Here is a 22,285-nt window from a genome sequence, read left to right as displayed (position 1 = left end):
TAATAAACTACAGCTGTCTTGAGTGTTGCAAGAATAAGATTCACCATACAATTCATGACTCCTGGTTATAGAAATTGTCTATGAAAGAAAGAAAGATCAAAACTGTCTCTTCAAGGGGATATGCTGATTTGATATAAACATAACAGGTAAAAGCTTCCTTAACTCTGTATTATTTAGGTAAGAATCATATTTAACCTTTATTTTGGAATAACCAACCTTATAGAAAAATTTCACATTACTCATAGGGTATCATAGCTAGAGTCATGATTAGTTAGGTAAGAATATTTCCTATCAAAAAGAAATCAATTAAAAAGGATACTATGACCTAGTCTGGGGCCAGGGGTACTTTTTTTATGTTCCACTCAAACCTTAAGGTACTCACCAGGTTCTCATTTGAGTCTGTGTAAGTCAGCTCGACCTGCTTCAAGCCTATGATCACAGAAAGTTATTCAATATTCATGGACTAGGTGAGCTTTTAGACTTCTTGAATTGAACATTAAGGATCTGACTTTTTACAGACAATTATCACTTGAGAGCAAACTTAAGCATGAAAAAATTTAAGAAAGAAGTTTATTAAGTCATCTAGAAGAAGAGAGCCAAAAAAGAAAACCTACTCCTCTGAAAGATTTCTGGAGCCAGCATGATCTACACATTCTGTGTTAAGCATTAAATTATTCTGTTGTCCTAGCCAAATATACTAGGTTCAAATAATTCAAAAAATTTTTCCCACATAAATTCATTTCTAAATTTCCTTGATAAATGTCTAAATTTGAATCATAATGCAATTCCAGCTATTGTCCTATATTAACAAAAATATCTTAAGTAGTTGAAATAAAATCCAGATCATAAGATATTTCAAAATTGATTGAAACATTTCCAAATATTGTTCACAAATTTACAGGTATAGAAATCTTCCCATTTTCCTCTGATCTCATTGGGATCCAAAATTCCTAAAATGTTCTTTCCATTTCTTCCTATGGACTTTAATTAATGTCGACTAGCTTAAAACTTTAAAGATAATTTCATAGTACCCTTACTAATTTTTCAGTTACTCACATTTGTATATTACCCAATCATATTTTAAACCTATGCTCAGAACTAGTTCCTGCATTCCACTGAACTTTAATTTGCAAATTAGTACTATACCAGTTAAGCTGAAATCCTACAAATCAAAATTGAAATCCCTTAGAGATCAAAGAATCTGTTACAAGATTGTGCAAATAGAGACTGTTCCCAGTCAACTGGTTACCCAATTTTTCTATTTTGAAAAAGATCTTCACTATTTTAAGAGGATTCTTGCCCTACTTGGATGGAATTAACTAGGACTTTTTACAGTTCCTCAGAAATTTTCTCACAGAATCAAAAACAATTCCAATTATATGTATTTGCATTTAATTTATCTAGACAATTTGGTTTTGTTAAATTATTCACATTAATGTGATTATGATGGAAGACTAGTGTTCTATAAGAAATGATGAGCAGAATATTCTCAGAAAAACATGGAAAGTCCACTATGAGCTCAATGAAAGTAAAATGTACTGTTTACAAAGCAATAGCAATGTTGTGGCAATATGAGTTGATCATCATCAGCTCTGAATGACTTTGCTATTCTCACAATGCTATAATCCAAGATTATTCTGAAGGATTTATGATGAAAAATGCTATCCATATCCAGAGAAAGAACTGGTTGTGTATGAATACAGATTGAAGCAAAAAAATTTTTTTTTACTTTTACAACATGACATATGAAAATGTTTTGCATAGCTTCAATGTGCCTTCTCAATAGGGAGGGGTGGTAAGAAGGGAGGAAGGGAGAGAATCTAGAACTCAAAAGTTTTAAAAACAAATGCTAAAAAATTGTTTTACATGTAATTGGGGGAAATAAAATATTAAATTTACAATCCCAGGAAAAAAAAAAGTGAGATCTCAGGATGATTACTGACCACTCAAAGAATATTATTAGTATTTGTCCAGATCAGACCAGACCATCCATGAATTTACATAAGGAGGATAGCCAGGATTGTGTCACAATGACAAATAACAGAAAGACCAGCCTGTTGCTTATTTGAGTGAGAAAATGAAGTGAAAGAGTATAGGGTTTAAAAAATACCTAGTCTTTCCTGTTAAGAACCAAGAGTTTCTCAAGCCAAGTCTTGCTTTTGACTTCTAAATCACAGTGTCTTATCAACAAGATTAGTGCAGTTGCTAGACTGAACACTTTGGAATTCAACATTTTCTGTCTGATTATTCAGGGAGAAGAGATAGACAGACAAACAATACAGACAACATAGGCAAGTACATAGAACACCAATCTGTCTCTGCTATTTTTAAATGTTTTATATATGTAATATTTTATTTTTCTCCAGTTACAAGTTAAAGAAATGTTTAAACATTTTTGATCACATATTGTAACTTGTTCAGTCATTCTCCAATTTGTGGACGTTGCCTCAGATTGTGATTCTTTGCCACCTCAAAAAAATCTTTAAAAAATTTTTATACATCCTTAGAATTTCCCAGCTATAATATAAATATTACTGTGCTCTTAGATGTACTAGAGAGAAGGCAAAAAATGAGTCATGATCAGGTAGGACAGATCTGTGCTCCATCTTTGAATAGTATATACTCTAAACCTGTTAAATATCTACATGCTTCAGGTAGTGGTCCTGTGAGCCCCAAATTCTAATCCAATGTACAATAAAAGAACAATGAGGTACTCTTTCAATTTATCAGTGAATCCAGGAGTCCCTCCCTAACTGGGTCCAAAATCTTCCTTATGATTAGGGACTCTACCCTTAGGTGCTAGCTATTTTTACACACTCGGGAAAGAACTAAAATAGAATAAAATAGAATAGTAGTCCAATTTCATAACTAATTAACACCAGAAGCAGAGAAAACTCTATATTTGGTTGAGGGCATATCCATCAATTATAACTACTTTGCTAGAGGCTTTTCAACTATTAGCTGCAGGTGTTACCCAGTCTAGGCATTCCACCTACACCTCAATAGAGATTTTCATAGGAAATCAAACATCCAGTGTTTGAGTCAATGATATTCTAGGAAATATGGAAGTGGAAGACAAAAGGAAAAGTCACAATGGAGCAATGACAATGATTCATGAGAATGAAGGGTATGGTTGCTCTAATCAGCAAACTTTGATTCAATTTAATGGGCTTTTCTTTAACAGCTATATGATTTTATTTTATATTCTACAATGATACCATTAATACATAATATTAATATCACTAATATATAAAAGGTTACTTGGTTTTAACACATATAACTCTTATCCATACATAACTAACTTAATATTAATAGTATTCTGCTTAATTCATTAATATTGTCACTGATATCTATGAAATCAACATAAATTGAGTAAAGACTGATGAATATGAGTAGGGGGTATAAAAATTATTGTCACAGGTTCCATACATATGTTACAGCTGAACATTCTCATTTCTTTGCTATATGAGGATAAAATTGGAAGGAGGATAAAAACACAAATGATGGGGGAAAATATTTGCAAATATATTTATAACAAACACTATTTTACTATTGAGGGCAGTGGAGCCACTGCATATAAACTGAACAACACAGGTCTTAATATAAAATAGAAGTGTAAATGTCACTTTAAAAAAAGACATTAAAAAGCAGTAGGGTTGTAATAAATATGCAAAAAAGACATCAATATAATTTTGAGAGTAATAAGGAATCAATATTCAAGCTACCTGACACTATCATTATAAAAAAATGTGTTTAAAAAAACAATAACTGAGAATACATTTAGATAAAGTTTTATGAGAATGATTTAAAGTTCATGTTGATGAGCATATCAAAAGGAAATAAAACTTTTATAAGCAATTCTACAATAAGTCTCAACTTTATCATAACTTAATGAAAACTTATGATTCTACTATCCTTATTTTCTAATTTATTCAAGCAAAATTTCACCATTAAAGGTCTTTAGTATCAAGGTGCCTTCTATGCATATATCAAAATTATACAAGACTTTTGGAAGACTATAACCAGAGATAATCCCATTCAATAACTAATCTGAATTCTAATATCAGACTAAGTATAAAGCAAGAAAATGCCATGGAAAAGATATAATGAAGAGATCACATTGAAGAATTCATTATATATGTCAAAGTCTTCCAGATGATACTGGGAGTAGATAACATTGCACTAAACATTGCAGAACCTCTTAAATAATCACTCAAAATAATTTGGCCTAACTATCCACACAAGAAAATGCAGGTGGAACTTATGAAGTCAAGAAGACCCATCTTCAAAATCAGCCTTAGACATTTAATATCTGTATAACTATGGGCAAATCATTTAACTACTGAAGGAACCCGAGTTGTTTTTTTTTTTTTTTTTTAAACTGCAAAATGGGTGTAACAATAGCATCTCCCTCACAAAGTTGTTTGCATCAGCTAAAGTGGTAATAAGGGGAAATTTTATATCTTTAGAGGCTTATTTGAACAAAATAGAGAAAGAGAAGATTAACGAATTGGGCCTGCAACTTAAAAAGATAGAAAAAGACCAAATTAAAAACCCCCAACCAAAAATCAAACTTGAAATACAAAAATTAAAAGGAGAAATCAATAATATTGAAAGTAAAAAAACTATTGAATTAATAAATAAAACCAAGAGTTGGTTTTATGAAAAAGCCAATAAAATAGATAAACCTTTGGTAAATCTGACCAGAAAAAAGAAAGAGGAAAATCAAATTGTTAGTCTTACAAATGAAAAGGGGGATCTTTCCACCAATGAAGAGGAAATTAGAGAAATAATAAGGAGTTACTTTGCCCAACTTTATGCCAATAAATTTGATAACTTAAGTGAAATGGATGTCTTCCTCCAAAAATATAGGCTTCCTAGATTAACAGAGGAGGAGATAAATTGCTTATATAGTCCCATTTCAGAAAAAGAAATAGAACAAGCTATTAATCAACTCCCCAGGAAAAAATCCCCAGGACCAGATGGATTTACATGTGAGTTCTACCAAATATTTAAAGAACATTAGCCCCAATGCTATATAAACTATTTGAAAAAATAGGGAATGAAGGAGTCCTACCAAACTCCTTTTATGACACAGACATGGTACTGATACCTAACCAGGTAGATCGAGAACTGAGAAAGAAAACTATAGACCAATTTCCTTAATGAATATTAATGCTAAAATCTTAAATAAGATATTAGCAAAAAGACTTCAGAAAATCATCCACAGGATAATACACTATGATCAAGTAGGATTTATACCAGGAATGCAGGGCTGGTTTAATATTAGGAAAACTATTTGTATAATTGACCATATTAATAATCAAATTAATAAAAATCATATGATCATCTTAATAGATGCAGAAAAAGCATTTGACAAAATCCAACATCCATTCCTACTAAAAACGCTTGAGAGTATAGGAATAAATGGACTATTCCTTAGAATAATCAGGAGCATATATTTAAGACCATCAGTAAGCATAATATGCAATAGAAATAAACTGCAACCTTTCCCAGTAAGATCAGGAGTGAAACAAGGTTGCCCACTATCACCATTACTATTCAATATAGTACTAGAAACGCTAGCCTCGGCAATAAGAGCCGAGAAAGAGATTCAAGGAATTAGAGTAGGAAATGAGGAAATCAAACTATCACTCTTTGCAGATGACATGATGGTATACTTAGAGAACCCCAAAGACTCTGCTAAAAAGCTATTAGAAATAATTCAGAATTTTAGCAAAGTTGCAGGATACAAAATAAATCCACATAAATCCTCAGCATTTTTATATATCACCAACAAAATGCAACAGCAAGAGATACAAAGAGAAATTCCATTCCAAACAAATGTTGAGAGTATAAAGTATTTGGGAATCCATCAACTAAAGAATAGTCAGGAATTATATGAGAAAAATTACAAAACACTTGCCACAAAAATAAAGTCAGATTTAAATAATTGGAAAGACATTCAGTGCTCTTGGATAGGCCGAGCAAATATAATAAAGATGACAATACTCCCCAAACTAATCTATTTATTTAGTGCTATACCAATCAGACTCCCAAGAAACTATTTTAATGACAGAAAAAATAACAACAAAATTCATATGGAAGAATAAAAGGTCGAGAATTGCAAGGGAATTAATGAAAAAAAAGTCAGATGAAGGTGGTCTAGGTGTACCTGATCTAAAGCTATTATTATATAGCAGCAGTCACCAAAACCATTTGGTATTGGCTAAGAAATAGACCAGTAGATCAGTGGAACAGATTAGATACAAAGGACAAAAAAAGGTACAACTATAGCAATCTAATTTTGATAAACCCAAAGATTCCAACATTAGGGATAAAAATTCATTATTCGGAAAAAACTGTTGGGAAAACTGGAAATTAGTATGGTAGAAATTAGATATGGATCCACACTTAACACCATATACCAAGATAAGATCAAAATGGGTCCATGATTTAGGCATAAAGAATGAGATAATAAATAAATTAGAGGAACAGAGAATAGTCTACCTCTCAGACCTGTGGAGGAGGAAGGAATTTATGACCAGAGGAGAATTAGAGATCATTATTGATCACAAAATAGAAGATTTTGATTACATCAAACTAAAAAGTTTCTGTACAAACAATATTAATGCAAACAAGATTAGAAGGGAAGTAACAAATTGGGAAAATATTTTTACAGTTAAAGGTTCTGTACCTTCTGAATCCAATTCTTCCTGTGCAACAAGAAATTCGGTTCTACACACATATATTGTATCTAAATTATACTATAATATATTTAACATATATAAGACTGCTTGCCATCTGGGGGAGGGGGTTGGGGGAGGAAGGGAAAAAATCTGAATAGAAGTAAGTGCAAGGGATAATGTTGTAAAAAATTACCCATGCATATGTACTGTCAAAAAATGTTATAATTATAAAATAAAATAAAAAATTAAAAAAAAAAAAAAAAAAAAAGGTTCTGACAAAGGTCTCATTTCCAAAATATATAGAGAACTAACCCTAATTTATAAGAAATCAAACCATTGTCCAATTGATAAATGGTCAAAGGATATGAACAGACAATTCTCAGATGATGAAATTGAAACTATTTCCACTCATATGAAAGAGTGTTCCAAATCACTACTGATCAGAGAAATGCAAATTCAGACAACTCTGAGATACCACTACACACCTGTCAGATTAGCTAAAATGACAGGAACAAATAATGATGAATGTTGGAGGGGATGTGGGAAAACTGGGACACTGATACATTGTTGGTGGAGTTGTAAAAGAATCCAGCCATTCTGGAGAGCAATTTGGAACTATGCCCAAAAAGTTATCAAACTGTGCATACCTTTTGACCCAGCAGTGCTGTTATTGGGATTATATCCCAAAGAAATACTAAAGAGCGGAAAGGGACCTGTATGTGCCAAAATGTTTGTGGCAGCTCTTTTTGTTGTAGCTAGAAACTGGAAGTTGAATGGATGCCCATCAATTGGAGAATGGTTGGGTAAATTATGGTATATGAAGGTTATGGAATATTATTGCTCTGTAAGAAATGACCAGCAGGAGGAATACAGAGAGGCTTGGAGAGACTTACATCAACTGTTGCTGAGTGAAATGAACAGAACCAGAAGATCATTATACACTTCAACAACAATACTGTATGAAGAGGTATTCTGATGGAAGTGGAAATCTTCAACATAAAGAAGATCCATCTCACTTCCAGTTGATCAATGATGGACAGAAATAACTACACCCAGAGAAGGAACACTGGGAAGTGAATGTAAATTGTTAGCACTACTGTCTATCTAGCCAGGTTACTTATACCTTCAGAATCTAATACTTAATGTGCAACAAGAAAATGGTATTTACACACATATATTGTATCTAGGTTATATTGTAACACATGTAAAATGTATGGGATTGCCTGTCATTAAGGGGAGGGAGTAGAGGGAGGGAGGGGATAATTTGGAAAAATGAATACAAGGGATAATGTTATAAAAAAAATTACTCATGCATATATACTGTCAAAAAATTATAAATAAATAAAATGAAAAAAAAAACAAAGTTGTTTGCATCAAATGAAAAAATAAAAATTATAAAGTACTTAGCATAGGGCTTAGGCATAGAGTAGGTGCTTTAAAAATGCTTAGTCCCTTACCTTTCCCTCCTCCCAGTTTATCAGTTATTGATATATTACACAATATCTAGAGGATAACCTGGATCCTCTGAAGATTTGGTTTGAATTTGTGCTAAATGGGGATTGTTTTAAGGAGCTGGATTTTTTAGCCTAGAGAAAAGGAAACATTTGGTTTTAAATATTTAAAGGGTTGTCCTATGGGACATGTTCTGCTTGGCCCCAAAAGGTGGAACTAGGAGTGATAGATGGCAGTCACAAAAACGTGAATTTAGACTTGAGGCAGATAAAAACTGTATAATACTTAGCTCTATAGAATGAGTTGTCTCAGGAGATAGTGAATAGACTCCCCCTTATTAAAAGTTTTAAATGAAAAAACCCTATATATCATAGAAGAGGTTTTTATTATTATGTTTATAGCATTGGTTGGACTAGCAGATCTCTAAAGTCCTTTTCAGTGCTGAGCACTGAAATTCTGTGAATTAGCCTCATGTTGAAAATTCACTTTTATACTCCTCTTGTCTGTGTTATGGTGAATTTACTTTGTGTGAACACTAAGGGGCACTAATGTGCAGCATAGTGATGGTATTCCATGTGGTTTCCTTACCAAGATGTGTTTGGAATCTGTATATTTAATGTTGCATTGATTTTGCTACTCAGTAATAAAGCTCACAAATGATAAATCCTGCTCACTCTTTGCCTGTTGTTGATACTATCTCTGAAAATTATTAGTCTTTTCTGTAGTGTCCCATTAACCAACACAAATGAGTCATTCACAATTCCCCAGCTAGTAGGTATTATCGTCAGAACTTGAATGCTTCTTCTGTCTTCTGGTTTTTGCCTTTCCATTATATTAGGCTGTTTATATAAAAGAATAAGTAACAACATAAGTGCCTATGGAGCAGGAGTAGTATGTAGCTGCCTCTGAGTTTCAAGGGAAGGAGACACCGAATATTCCTGACAGATTTTGTCATAGACACATGCTAGACTGATAAAAATAATTCTTTTCCAAAATTCTAACTTTTGGCTATTTGGACTGGATCTTGGTTGAGTTTTTTTCTGTAGTCTTCTACTCTTTGTGATCCCATTTGGGGTTTTCTTGGCAAAGATACTGGAGTGGTTTGTCATTTCCTTTTCCAGTTCATTTTATAGATGGGGAAACTGAGGCAAGTCCAGAGTCACACAACTAGTAAGTACTTGAAGCAAATTTTGAACTCATGAGATGACCCTGATTCCAAGACCAGTGGTTTATCCACTTCTTCATCTAGCTACCCCTTGGACTGGGTCATCCCCAACCATATTCCAGAAACTATTATTCTCATGCAGCAACCTTTAGTAGTTTTCCCCCTATAAGACTACTACGGATTTGGAGCATTTCATATACTCTCAGACTCAGGTGATATGTTGATTAGTTTTGCTAAACTGCTTTTTTTTCTTTCTTTTTTATTCTTTATTACTGGATATGACTCTGTGAGAAAGGACTGGGAAGAAGGAAATATTTGGAAATGAAGGTGATATAAAAACCATAGATATCATTAAATGGTTCTTTAATAAGAAAAGAAAAAGAAAGAGACATATCCCCCCACCCCAAATCTCAGGATATTCCATTCTTGAAGGAGGTTGTGATAAATCTGTGTTTGGGCCCAAAGTATTTTCTTACTTTTCTCTTCCACTGTTTAAATGGAGTTTCTAATATGGTCTTTGGCAGATTAATTTGTGGTATATCAGCAAAATGGAATGATCCTGAACTGGCAAAAGGAAAGATATAAAGAATACAGAGATATGTGGAAAGACTCAATAATATAAAGTGAAGAAGGAAGAATTAGAACACAGATTGACTAAGATGGTATAAAATATCCTATAGAACAACATTTTTCAAGTCTTTAAACAGAAAAAAGATTAGGAGTCACAGAGTAAATAAATGGTTATTTTTATTTTGCTAAAATGTATATCATTGTCCTATACTCCACTGGAACTGTGATCTGATCGATGTGAGTATCCCCTCCATCCTGTGTGATTCATCTAGCATCTTATTTCTCTAAAAAAACCAAAATGTTGTCAGATTTTATAGTTTCATTTGAGGACTTATTCTATATTTTATTTATTTGTATTGAAACATTAAATTTAATTCCATTTCAATTAAATTTAACAAAGACTTGCTCAGCATATATTATGAGCAAAGCATTGCACTAGGACTGGGAAAGACATAAAATTGACATTAGATTCAATCCCTGACCAAATAGCATGACAGAAATGACTTGAAAACAACAAATGACCCAGTGAACAGAGAGTTTCAGAGGCAAGAAGCTCTAGGTTCAAGTCTTACCTCTGAATACACTGATGAATCTTTTGATCTATAAATACCCCAGACAGCATTTCTAGTAACTTGCAGAGAAATGAGCCATCTACGGTTTTAAAATAGTATTTTACTTTTTCCAATTACATGTAAAGACAAATTTTAACATTAATTTTTTATGTACTTTACCTTTAATGAGAGAATTTAATACACAAATATTAAATTAAAACCTAATAATGTGAATTATTTCATTGCATTCTTTTTTCTGCAACACATAAATACAAGCATATTTTGATTGATAAACAGTAGTAAAGCATAATATCGATTATGCTTAGGGTATGTGTTTGTATAACTAATGACTATGTTTAATTCTTCTAGGTAAAAAAACTTTTAAAAACTATAATAGTTATTCATTTTTTTAAAATGTTGTTCCAAATTTTCTCACTTCTTTCCTCACTTCCCTCCTCCCTAAGATGACAAGCAATTTGATATAAATTGCATATGTACAATCATGTAAATCATATTTCCACATTAGCCAAGTTGGGAAAGAAGATACAGACCAAAAGAAAAGAAAACATGATCATATTGGGAAGGTTTCTAGCTTATTGTATTCAAACATCACCAATTCATTCTCTGGATATGAACATCTTTTTTAGAGTCCTTTGGAATTGTCTGGGATTTCTGTATTGCTAAGAATAGCTAAATTATTTATAATTGAACATACAGTTTTGAGCATATAATAATTGAGAATACAATGTTACTATTACTATATACAATGTTCTACTGGTTTTGCTCACTTCACTTTGCATCAATTCATATAAGTTTTTTTCCAGGTTTTTCTAAGAGCATCCTGCTCATCATTTCTTAATAGCACAATTCCATTATATTCGCATAACACAACTTGTTCAGTTATTTCCCACTTAAGGGGTATCCCCTCAAATTCAAATACTTTGCCACATAAAAAGCTGCCATAAATATTTTTTGTATAAGTAAGTCTATTCCCCTCCCCTTTTTTGCATCTTTTTGGGATATAGAACTAATATTAGTATTGATGGATTGAAGAGTATGTCCAATTTTATAGCCTTTTGGGCATAGTTCCAAATTGCTCTCCAGAATAGTTAAAATTAGTGAACAATTTCATCAAAAGTGCAGTAGTGTCCCAGTTTTCCCACATCGCTGCCAAGTTATCATGGTTTTTTTTTCTGTCATATAAGCCAGTCTGATATGTGTGAAATAATACTTCACAGTTTTAATTTCTATAATCAATAGTGCAATCAATTGTTGCATTTCTCTAATCAATAGTGATTTTTTTCATATGATTATAGATGGCTTTGATTTTTTTCATCTGAAAACTGCCTGTTCATATCTTTTGACCATTTATTAATTGGGAAGTGACTTATATGCTTAAAATTTTGAATCAGTTCACTGTATATTTGAAAAATGAGACCATTATCAAAGACATTTCCTATAAAAATTGCTTCCTAGCTTTCTGTTTTCCTTCTAGTAATATTGGCATTGGTTTTGTTTGTATAAAACCTATTAATTTAATATAATAAAAATTATCAATTTTATATCTTCTGCTTTATCTCTCTTTTGTTTGATTATAGATTTTTTTTTTTCTCCTCCATAAGTCTGACAGGTAAACTATTCCTTGATCTACTAATTTGCTTATGGGTCTACTTTTTGGGTCTAAATTAAGTACCTATTTTGACCTTATTTTAGTATATTGTGTGAGATGTTGGGCTATATCTAATTTTCGCCATATTGTTTTCAATTTTCCCAGCAATTTTTGTCAAATAGTTGAATTCTTAATCCAGAGGGTATGGTCTTTGGGTTGATCAAATTCTAAATTACTATGGTAATTTACTACTGTCTATTTCTTAACCAGTACCACATAGTTTTGATGATTACCACTTTATGATATAATTTGAGATCTGCTATTGCTAGGTCAAATCTTTTACATTTCTCCCCTCCTCCCCCATTAATTCCCTTGATATTCTTGACCTTTTGTTCTTCCAAATGAATTTTGTTGTTTTTTTCTAGCTCTATAAAATAATTTTTGAGAGTTTTGTTAGTATGGCACTGAAAAAGTGGATTATTTTAGGCAGAATTGTCATTTTTATTATATTGGCTCTGTCTATTCATGAGCAATTGACATTTTTCCAGTTTATATTTGACTTTATTTGTGTGCATTGTTTTGTAATTATGTTCATATAGTTCCTAGATTTTTCTTGGAAAGTAGATCCTTAAGAATTCTCTATTGTCTACATTTATTTTAAATGAAATTTCTCTATTCTTGCTTTTGGGCTTTGTTACTTATATAGAGAAGTGCTAATGTTTGTGTTTGTTTTATATCTTTCAACTTTGCTAAAGTGAATTATTTCAAGTAGTTTTTTAGTTGATTCTCTAGGATTCACTAAACTTACCTTCATATCTTCTACAAAAAGTGATAATTTTGTTTCCTCATTGCCTATTCTTATTCCTTCAATTTCTTTTTCTTCTCTTATTATTCTAGCTAACATTTCTAGTATGATACTGAAAAATAGTGATGATAATGGGCATTCTTGCTTCACTCCTGATCATATTGTGAAGGCTTCTAGCTTGTTGTTATTACACATAACATTTGTTAATGGTTTTAGATAGATACTTATCATTTCAAGGAAATTTCCCTTTATTACTATGCTCTCTAGAGTTTTATTTTGTTTTTTTTTTTAAATAGAAATTGATTCTGTATTTTGTCAAAAGTATTTTCAGCATCTATTGGGATAATTATATAATTTCTGTTGCTTTTGTTATTGATGTGGTCAATTATGCTGATAGTTTTCCTAATATTGAACTAGTCCTACATACCTAGCATAAATCTTACCCAGCCATAGTGTATGATCCTTGTGATATATTACTATCATATCCCTGAAAGCATTTTATTTTTTAAAATTTGTATCAAAATTCATTATAAAAATTGGCCTATAGTTTTCTTTCTTTGTTTTAGGTCTTTAGGTAGGTGTCAGCATCATATTTGAATCATAAAACAAATTTGTTAGTACTTGGCCCATCTACACTGATAGAGAAGAGTTCAACAGAAGGTTTCTGCATCAATGAAAACATTATTGTAATAATAATGATGATGATGAATTTTTTAAATTGGTGAGATAGAGACAGGGCAAGTCACCTTTTGGTGACTTGGATTTTTTTAAAATAGAGAACAGCCACAAATGTGTTTTTAATATATTTTCCCTAATTTTATATCCTTAAACAGCTGTGTAGCTGTCCGCCCATAAATGGCATTCAGGTTTCCATAACACATTTTCACTGGTTTTTCGCCATGGTCCTTTGCTCTGACCATCTTCATCTTAATTAAAATTTGGAGTCCACCCCCGAGTCCTTAAGATCTGATAGTTAAACTTCTACTTAACTTCACTAGTTTCCTGTTCATCTCCTCACCATAGTCCTATGTTTGAATATTTTTTCCTGCTTCTCTCTCCACTACTTTTCAGTATCTCAGTCCTTAGCATAGTGGTTGGCTCGTAGTAAACATTTCATTAATGCTGTCTTCCTGTCTGTCTATCTATCTACTTATCTACTTATCTATCCATCCATCCATCCATCTATCTTATCATGCTATCTAATCTATCTATCTATCTATCTTCTATCTACTATCCTATCTATCTATCTATCCTATCTATCCATCTATCCGTCTTATCTATCGCTATCTATCCTATCCTTCTACTTACCTACCTACCTACCTATCTACCTACCTACCTATCTATCTCCCTACCTACCCATTTATGTTTCTTCATTCTTACAATTCCTCACAAGAGCAGAACTTGGACAATAAATTTGGAAGCTGGAGGTTAAATAGTAGATAAATAAAACAAGAGAACCAGATGGAAGCATCTCTGTTTCAAAGTTCCTAAGTTTCTCTCTCTCTTCATTCATTATGATGTCATTTATATTTTCTTCCTTCTGGTATCCATCGACTTGGCAACTTCTCCTCATAGGATTCTGAAGGTCAGCAACAGGTCATGGATAGCCAGCAGGGAGGAGAGAGTCCAGCACCAGCTCTACTCTCCTCTAGGGTCCTAAGTGTCTGGTCATGCACCCCAGGAGGCCAGCAGTGCCCTATAGGAATGTACGTCACTCCTGGGCTCCATCTAGCATTTTTGCTGCCTTCAATGTTGTGCTGTTGATCACCATCAGTGGTCTGTTCTTCTCCTTTCCGTGAGTGGGTCTTTCTTGATTCTCTGCTTCTGACAGAGCTCCCCGTCTCACAGGCACCTTTCCTTCTCCCTGGCCCAGCTGGCTGCCCCTTCTCTTTATAGGAATACTAAGTGAATAGGGAGGCTCTGCCAAAGGGAGCTAGATACTCCCTCATCTCTCACGGAAATCACAGCATCTCAGATACCCATGGTTTCTCCCAAACCTCCTTCAAGCCAATGCTGCTATTCCTGTAGTCTTCAGGGCTGGTCTAGGGCATCTCCCTGTCCTTCTCCAGAGCCTATCCAGATACTTCAAGGCCCTCAATGGGTTTAAAAAAAAAAAAAGGAATATATTTCTTAATCCTTGTTCATCAGAGTTACCAAGAAGGACAGGAATTCTCATCTCTTGTTACCTTAGAACAGGCCACCACCACCTGTCTAATGTTAAATTGGGAATTGGGCTCAGGTGGAATGAATGAGACAATATCCCAATTCTGGAAGTTTACATTCAATATACTGTCCTTTTAGTCCTGCTGAACCCTTCAGGTTGGAGTAAGTTGGGAGGGAAGGGAAATACAGGGAGGAGTGGAGGGAAGACTGGATACTTAGCCCGGCACTGGTTCTGTTTTCAGTTGCAGGTGGCTTGCTCAGCATGGTGACTGGGTGTCTCCCACCATCACTGGCTTCCTTTTTGTTCCCACTGTGGTCAGTCTCATTTTTCTCAATTTCTCTGATCCTGGCATCCTCCACCGAGGTGAGGTCCCCCTGCCTACCTGAGACCTTGTCCTCCAAGAAGTAAAAGGGGGTGGGAAGGAGGAGGAAGGTTAGTGGCTATAGATCAGGCAAACCACGGCGATCTAAAACTTCTCCCTTCTTTGTGCCTCAGTTTTCCAGAATACCTGTCTTTTTCTCTTCTGCTTCTAGAAGTTGTGTTTCCTAAACTATCAAGCAATGACACAGGGAGTACATGAGGCCAAAGTGGGTTTCTGCTTTTAGCTGGAAGCTAAGAGATCCAGAATCTCTTCCTGACTGCCACTAATTGGCTGTGTGAGCTTGGGAAGTCATTTTCCCACTTGGGGCATAGGTTTCTGCAACTGTAAAAGGAGGAAACTAGTCTGGATGACTGAGCATGGGAAGGAAGAGGAGGGGAGAAACTTAGCAGTTGTGGAGCAGGATGATAAGAAGAACTTGCTCCTTCTTCCAGCCCACTAGATCCCTCCTTCCTTTCCTGATAAGCCCCATTTTTTCCCTTTTCCTACCTGACACCCCCTTCTTCAAGTTAAAAAGGGCAAGCCAAACATAACTCCCAAATCCTTGTTTCTAAATCAAAACTTTTCCTGCTGGAAAACCCACATACTCAGGTATCCTTATAAGGGTGTCCCCTGGGTCTGGATGCCACCTGTGAAGGTTTCTACTCTTCTCCATAGACAGTTCTTTCCCTCCTAGGAGGGTCCTGAAACCTGGAAAGTCTCAGGCTTCTAGGATATTTTTCTGGTGATCAGCTGTTTGGCAAGCATCATCAGGCTCTTCCTGCTTTTCTCTATGTCAGGCTCTGAGTGGCAGTGCCCACTGGCCATCAAGGTGGTATGGGTGAACCGGAGAGCTTTTCGCCTGCAGTGGTGCCAGAGGTGTTGCTACCACCGGCCTCCCCGGACCTACCACTGTCCCTGGTGCAACATCTGTGTGGAGGTAAGTCCTGGATGGGCATTGAGGCTGGCTTCATGACCCTATAAGCCAAACTGAAATGGATATACCAACATCCCACATTTCCTATAGTACCTTCCTCAGAACAATTTCTTTGAGGTAAGACACTGAAAGCATTATCTCTATTTTCCAGCTGAGGAAACTGAGACCCAGTGAGGTCATATCCTTTTCTCAGCAAATCTATTGATCTTTCTTGTACATTAGCACAGCTACCTACTATATCACATAAACACAATTATGGAGAGAACCTTTTAAGAATGTTCCAAAACATGTCTCCCATCAGCTAACTCCACTACAGTAGGAAACATGTATGTGTCAGACATGCCTATAACAGCTAGAGATGCAGGAGAGCCCAGGTGTTGGAAATCAGAGAAACTGGGAGAACCCTGCCACTAACTAGCTCTAAAAGCTCCAGTAGCACCACAAGGTGGAACAAGCACTGATTCTGGAGTCAGAAGATGTGAATTCAAATTTTACTTCTGACCCTCACTACCTATGTGATAGGTAGTTAGGCAACTGACTGAACTTCTCTGTGTCTGGTTTTTGTTTTTTTTTTGTTTTGTTTTTTTTCATCTCTGAAACGGGTAGGTGTGGAGGTTGTACTTGATGTCCTTCTTGTTTTAAATCTATGATTCCTTTGCAGATCTTTATGTTGTCATCTGAAAAATGATTCAAATAGGTGATCTCAAGAAATCCTTCCTGAGAGTTTGGACAGTCTAGAATGCAGAGGTTCTTAGCTTTTTTGGGTCAAAGGCAACCTCCTTTGGTAGTCTGGCAAAGCCTTTTTAAAAATTGATCATTGAATTTAACATGTATTGGTAGACCTGCCATCACAGGGAGGGGATGGGGGGAAGGAGGGGAAAAATTGGAACAAAAGGTTTGGCAATTGTCAATGCTGTAAAATTACCCATGCATACATCTGGTAAATAAAAACTATAATTTAAAAAATTGATCATTGAAGAAAAAGAATAAATTTCAATGAGAGAGTGGTGAAAAATAGAGATGTAATTTTTTTTCCCAGTGCAGTTAGGTAGTGCAAATGGATAGTGCATAGATACCGTGTTTCCCCGATAATAAGACCTATCCTGAAAATAAGACACCCACATACTCTTTAATATTCCGCTAAAATAAGCCCTCCCCCGAAAATAAGCCCTATCGAACTTACTATGAAAACGGTCATCATGGTGATCCCCTGCGCTATATGCTGCGTAGCGGTACCTTCAGTAAGCAGCGCCGCCCTCCCCTCCCGGGTGAAACGCACGTCGCGCTCCGAGCTGCATCCAATCAGAGCTGCAGCAGTGAGCGCGTCATCCTCTTCTTCCCTGGTGATTTGCTTGCTGGCGCTACTGAGAGCAGCGCCGCGGAGTAGAGCTGAGACAGGACCATCTAAAAACTCGGTAAGTTCAGTAAGCGATGGAGAATAAAATAAGCACTCAGGGGGCATGATGGAGGCTAAAAGGGGCATGATGGAGGCTAAAATGGGCATGATGGAGGATAAAAGGGGCATGATGGAGGATAAAATAAGCCCTCCCCTGAAAATAAGCCCTCTGGTGTTTTTTAGTCCCAAAAAAATAATAAGACAGTGTCTTATTATCGGGGAAACACGGTAACTCTTCCTGAGTACAAATCCAACTTCAAACACTTATTAATTGTATGACTCTGGGCATGTCACTTCATCCTATTTGCCTCAGTTTCTTCATCTGTAAAATGAGTTGGAAAAGGAAATTGCAAACCACTCCAACATCGTTACCAAGAAACCCCAAATGGGGTCACAAAAAGCCAAACATGACTGAGCAAAAATTTTTATCTCACCCAACTTCACAAATCCTGTGAAACCTGCTTAAATACTTCAGACCTTGCATTAAGAATCCTTGGCTTGAAATTTGGATATTCTATATTTTAACAAACATAGTTACATCTCTTTTGAGGCAAGGAGAAAGGTGACTATTACCTTTCTTCATCTCACCTGAGAAAATTATGTAAGAGTTGGTGCTTGTGGCAGTTCATATACAGGAGTGGGATTAAGACAGAGATAGTCCAGGATGAAGAAACTCTTCTCTCTTGCTGACTCAAATCTTTGGGAGGAAAAAATCCCAAGTTTCCAAGACAGGAGACTTTATTAGAACAATAATCAAAACCTCATTTACAACACTTGCAATTTTATCATTTTACAGCACTATTTTATCAAATAGCTTTTCATTCATGTTCTAATGAGATAATATGTAGAAAACCCTTTTCAATCCTTAAAATTCTATATAATTGCCAGCTATTATAGTCTCTCATTTGCTTTCCTTGTGCCAACTCTGTTGGATAAGCAGGAACAGTATAATTAGCATCTTCATTTTATAGTTGGGGAAATCAAAACTTCGAATGGTGATATGTTTTGCTCAGAGTATATGTTTTGTGATATGGTGATATGTTTTGCTCCTGATTTCTGGTCTGGCAGCTCTAGGTTGCCTCTCTGAAAGGATAAACTGGGTCAGGGAACAAAAGTTGCTGGCTAATTTACTCTGGGTTTCTTCCTATGTATGGGAGGGGGAAAAAATGAATCCAAAGGAAAGGATTTGAAAATGGGAGGGGAAATAAGGGAAGGGAAGGAAGAGGGGTTTGAGGCTTAGGGATTCCTTAGTTGAGCACTGGGCCCCACTTGGTCCCAATTCACCCCATTCCTTCCAGGATTTTGATCACCATTGTAAGTGGGTCAACAACTGCATCGGGCAACGCAACTTCCGATGCTTCATGCTGCTGGTGGTCTCGCTCTGCCTCTACACGGGATCCCTGCTTTCTTCTTGCTTGGCTTTCCTGATCCGAACTTCCCAACAGTCCTTCTCCGTGGATAAGGCTTTTGCGTATCCTCTTCAGGGTCACTGGGGCTGGGACTTCCTGAAAGAGGATGTGGTCTGAGAGCAAGGGCAGGAGAAGGGAAAGGATAGCAGTCAAAAAGGGGGAGATGTCAAGGAGAGGGCCCATGCACACAGACCGGAGGCAGGGAAAGGAATAAAGATAAAGGCGCTTAAGACTGGGAAGAGGAAAGAGAAAGGAGCATGAGGTTAATGAGCAGGGAATGGGGGAGAGAGAGGGGAGGAAGGAAGTAGTCAGAGAAGGGGGTAAGGACAGGGAATGAAGAGGAATAAATACAGGGAAAGGTTGAAGGAAGGATCCTAAGGACCACAAGGAGGAATGAGAAATGGGAAGGGATCAGAGAGGAAGGCAGTGAAGACGGAGTGATGGTCGGGGAGTGGTAAGGCAGGAGGAATCGGAATGGGCAAAGGAGTAGGAAGGGAACAGGATGAGGGAGGAGAGGAAAGGGAAGAAGGAAACAGGGACCGGACGGGAAGGAGCAGGGCAGCCGGGAAGGACGAAGGACTGGGGGTTCTCTGGCCTTAGCCCAGCTGCCAGGATTGTGGTCGCTATCCCCGCGGCTGCCTTCCTGTTGCCGCTGCTGCTGCTGCTGGGGATGCAGGCTCTGTCCGTTAGCTCTGCTGAGCGCTCCTACGAGGTCAAGGTACTGCCAGATGCTAGAGCGTTGGGGTGGGGCTGGGGCGGAGGGTTAATCTCTGGAGCGTCTCCATATTGCCAGTTCTAGGCAGCTTTTTTCCCACTCTTCCCTCCATCATTCATTACAATCTAAGCAGCTAGGTGACACAAAGAGAGAAACTCTGGACCTGAGTCCAGTTTGCCTCAGGCATCTACAGGATGCGGCACTCTGGGCAAACTGCCGCTTCTCATCCTCAGTTTTCTCATCTGTAAAATGGGAATCATAACAGCACTTACCTCCCAGGGTGGTTTGTGAAAGCAAAATGAGATGACACATAGAATGCCCTATAGACCTTTAAATGATGGCTATTGTTATAGTCATGAAGCACCCCCCCCCCCCGTCTTCTCTGCAAGGAAGGCACTGTGCTGGGTGCTGGGAACCCAAAAATGAAGTGGGGCTCAGGCCTTCAAGGTGCCAACGTTCTAATGAGGAAGTTTGGGAGAGGGGGAAGAAAGCTAAACAAGTATTATCAAGTGACTATAAATACAAGACAATGCAGTAAGTAGTAAACTAACCAAATTTCTTCTTGCCTCCCCCAGTGCCGTTACCTGCAGGGTTATAATCCCTTTGACCAGGGTTGTGCCAGCAACTGGTATTTAACCTTTTGTGTGCCACTGGGACCTAAGTAAGTGTGGGGCTCCGACCTGAGGGGATCCCCCCAAGGATGGAAGGCTCATACTGAGCTCCCTAGCCTCTTCCCCACCCCCTCCCTTCTCTGGTATTCTCAATCTCCATTCTTTGCTCCTTTCCCCAACGCTTTCCTTAGGGCATCACATAAAGAGCTAGTGTGGTTAGTGGGGCTGGGCAGCCTTCCTTACTATACCATCCCTTCCCAGTTTTCCCTGGCCCCAGTTTCTCTAGAAGTGAGCTATTCAGCTTCAAAATACGGGGTGGGGACATTGGAAGCAATGGAGCAATGCAGATATTCCAGGCCAACCACCCTGGCATTCTTCTTCTAGAAAGGGGATGGGAGAAGAGCTGGCCTAGACATCTTGTTTTCTTTTTCCAGGTATATGGCTGAAGCTATCCGGCTGCAAAGGGTAGTGGGGCCAGACAAGGTCCCAATATCCAGATTATGTTCTCCTCAGGGGCACACTGCCCCTTGCCCCTTCCCCGTGCCTTACTCCCACTCAACCGGTGCATCTTGTCCCTACACCATCTCTGTGCCCACCCTTCAGTCTACAGGTGGCGTGCCAGGCCTTCGCCCTACCACCATGCCAAGATCCCACCCCGCCAGTGTGCTAAACTCCCATTCTGTTCCTGGGCTTGCCCCCTCACACTTCCCCATAAAACCTTGGAGGTCAGGGAGAAGTCCTTTGGGGGGTGGGGAAGCAGCTCCTCAGCAAAAGGTAAGGTCCAAAGAGTGTGTGTTTGTAAAGGGGAAGAGTGAGTGTATGTGTGAGGAGGGGGCTGTTGGCTGAGGGTAGGAGGGCCCAGAGACACTACATTGTCAGATTCTGGCAAGCTTTGCCAAGCCCATTGAGTCTCTAGAGACCCACTGGCCACTGCATCTCCCTTCCCATGAAAAAGGATGAGTGAACCCAAAGGTTACCTGAAATAAGTCCAAGTGCCCATCACCCTATCCAAATTCACTATGTCTCTCATGGAAGCAGAGGTGGTGGTGGTAGTATTGGCAGCCAGATGTATTGGTAGCCAAGAGATGGGGCTTCTAGCCCCAGATCTCCTACTTACTAGCTGGGTGACCTAGGGTAAGAAAGCTCCCCCTTTTTGTAAAAGAAGGTAATGTGCGCTCTGAAGGTAACCTTGAGATAAAAAAGCAAGGGATCTTTCAGCTTTGCCAGGACTAGTAGGGAAGGGTGTGTGTGTATGCAGGTGTGTATGATGATATGGATGATAGGGTTCTGGGTAGGGGGAATTCCCCAGAGCACTATGGGTATATCCCCACCTCTTTCTCCCTCATTGTTCAGCTTCAAGGTGTGGGGGTTCTTCCTCAATTCAGAGAGGCCCAGATAGAAGCTTTGGGGAGTCACTCACCTGGAGCCGGTCCATGCCAAGGAACTCTCCTATGCCAGCACTACCCTTCCCTGAGCTCCTTCCCTTGAGCCACGATACATGGGCCATTCCCAGATCCCATCCTTTCCTTTTCTCATTTTGGCTTCCACTGATGGGAGTATTTGATTACCCTAGAGACTTCATTAAATATCCCTTTACTACCTTTCTAGAGCAGTGTGGAGTGGTGAAAAGGCCATTGGATACATCACAGTCTTTGCCATTTCCTCCCCAGATGCCCTTAGAGGGCTGTCACTCTGTGGGCTCTCGTTGCTTTGCAGGGAGAATGAATTGCTGGCTTCTGGCTCTTGTGTTTTGTGGCTCTGAAATATTCATCAGAGAAGTGTGAGCCAACAGTAACCCATTAGCTCATGCCCATTGGTCTCTGCTGAGGGGGGTCTAGCTGCTGATGCTTTCTG

The 22,285-nt window shown here is 37.4% G+C and overlaps 1 protein-coding gene across 3 annotated transcripts; it reads left to right on the top strand.

The window, feature by feature from the left end:
* Nucleotides 1-14,412: 14,412 nt before the first annotated feature.
* On the top strand, nucleotides 14,413-22,032 carry ZDHHC19 (zDHHC palmitoyltransferase 19). 3 transcript variants are annotated; one of them, XM_074301522.1, is made up of 8 exons: nucleotides 14,413-14,636; nucleotides 15,253-15,368; nucleotides 16,164-16,303; nucleotides 18,995-19,167; nucleotides 19,718-19,823; nucleotides 20,396-20,481; nucleotides 20,866-21,205; nucleotides 21,785-22,032. In XM_074301522.1, the coding sequence occupies exons 1-8, from the start codon at nucleotides 14,512-14,514 to the stop codon at nucleotides 21,917-21,919; spliced, it is 1,221 nt and encodes a 406-aa protein (XP_074157623.1). In that variant the 5' UTR covers nucleotides 14,413-14,511; the 3' UTR covers nucleotides 21,920-22,032. The 3 variants fall into 3 exon arrangements, with proteins under 3 accessions (XP_074157623.1, XP_074157622.1, XP_074157624.1); XM_074301521.1 differs by having other exon boundaries at nucleotides 14,437-14,636; nucleotides 15,247-15,368; XM_074301523.1 differs by lacking the exon at nucleotides 15,253-15,368 and adding an exon at nucleotides 17,675-17,715 and having other exon boundaries at nucleotides 14,452-14,636.
* The last annotated feature ends 253 nt before the right edge of the window (nucleotides 22,033-22,285 follow it).

This window comes from Sminthopsis crassicaudata, chromosome 3 (genome assembly GCF_048593235.1).
Source record: "Sminthopsis crassicaudata isolate SCR6 chromosome 3, ASM4859323v1, whole genome shotgun sequence".
NCBI classification, from domain to species: domain Eukaryota; kingdom Metazoa; phylum Chordata; class Mammalia; order Dasyuromorphia; family Dasyuridae; genus Sminthopsis; species Sminthopsis crassicaudata.
The sequence above is the reverse complement of the archived record's forward strand: the minus strand, read 5'-3'. Positions and strand labels throughout refer to the sequence as shown.

Bases quoted from the DNA above. Each gene is read 5' to 3' on its own strand.
- ZDHHC19 (XM_074301521.1), top strand. From the start codon at position 14,512: ATGCACCCCAGGAGGCCAGCAGTGCCCTATAGGAATGTACGTCACTCC. The intron at 14,637-15,246 runs GTGAGTGGGTCT...TTCTGTTTTCAG, and splicing joins GGTCTGTTCTTCTCCTTTCC to TTGCAGGTGGCTTGCTCAGC. The intron at 19,168-19,717 runs GTATCCTCTTCA...CCCAGCTGCCAG, and splicing joins TCCGTGGATAAGGCTTTTGC to GATTGTGGTCGCTATCCCCG.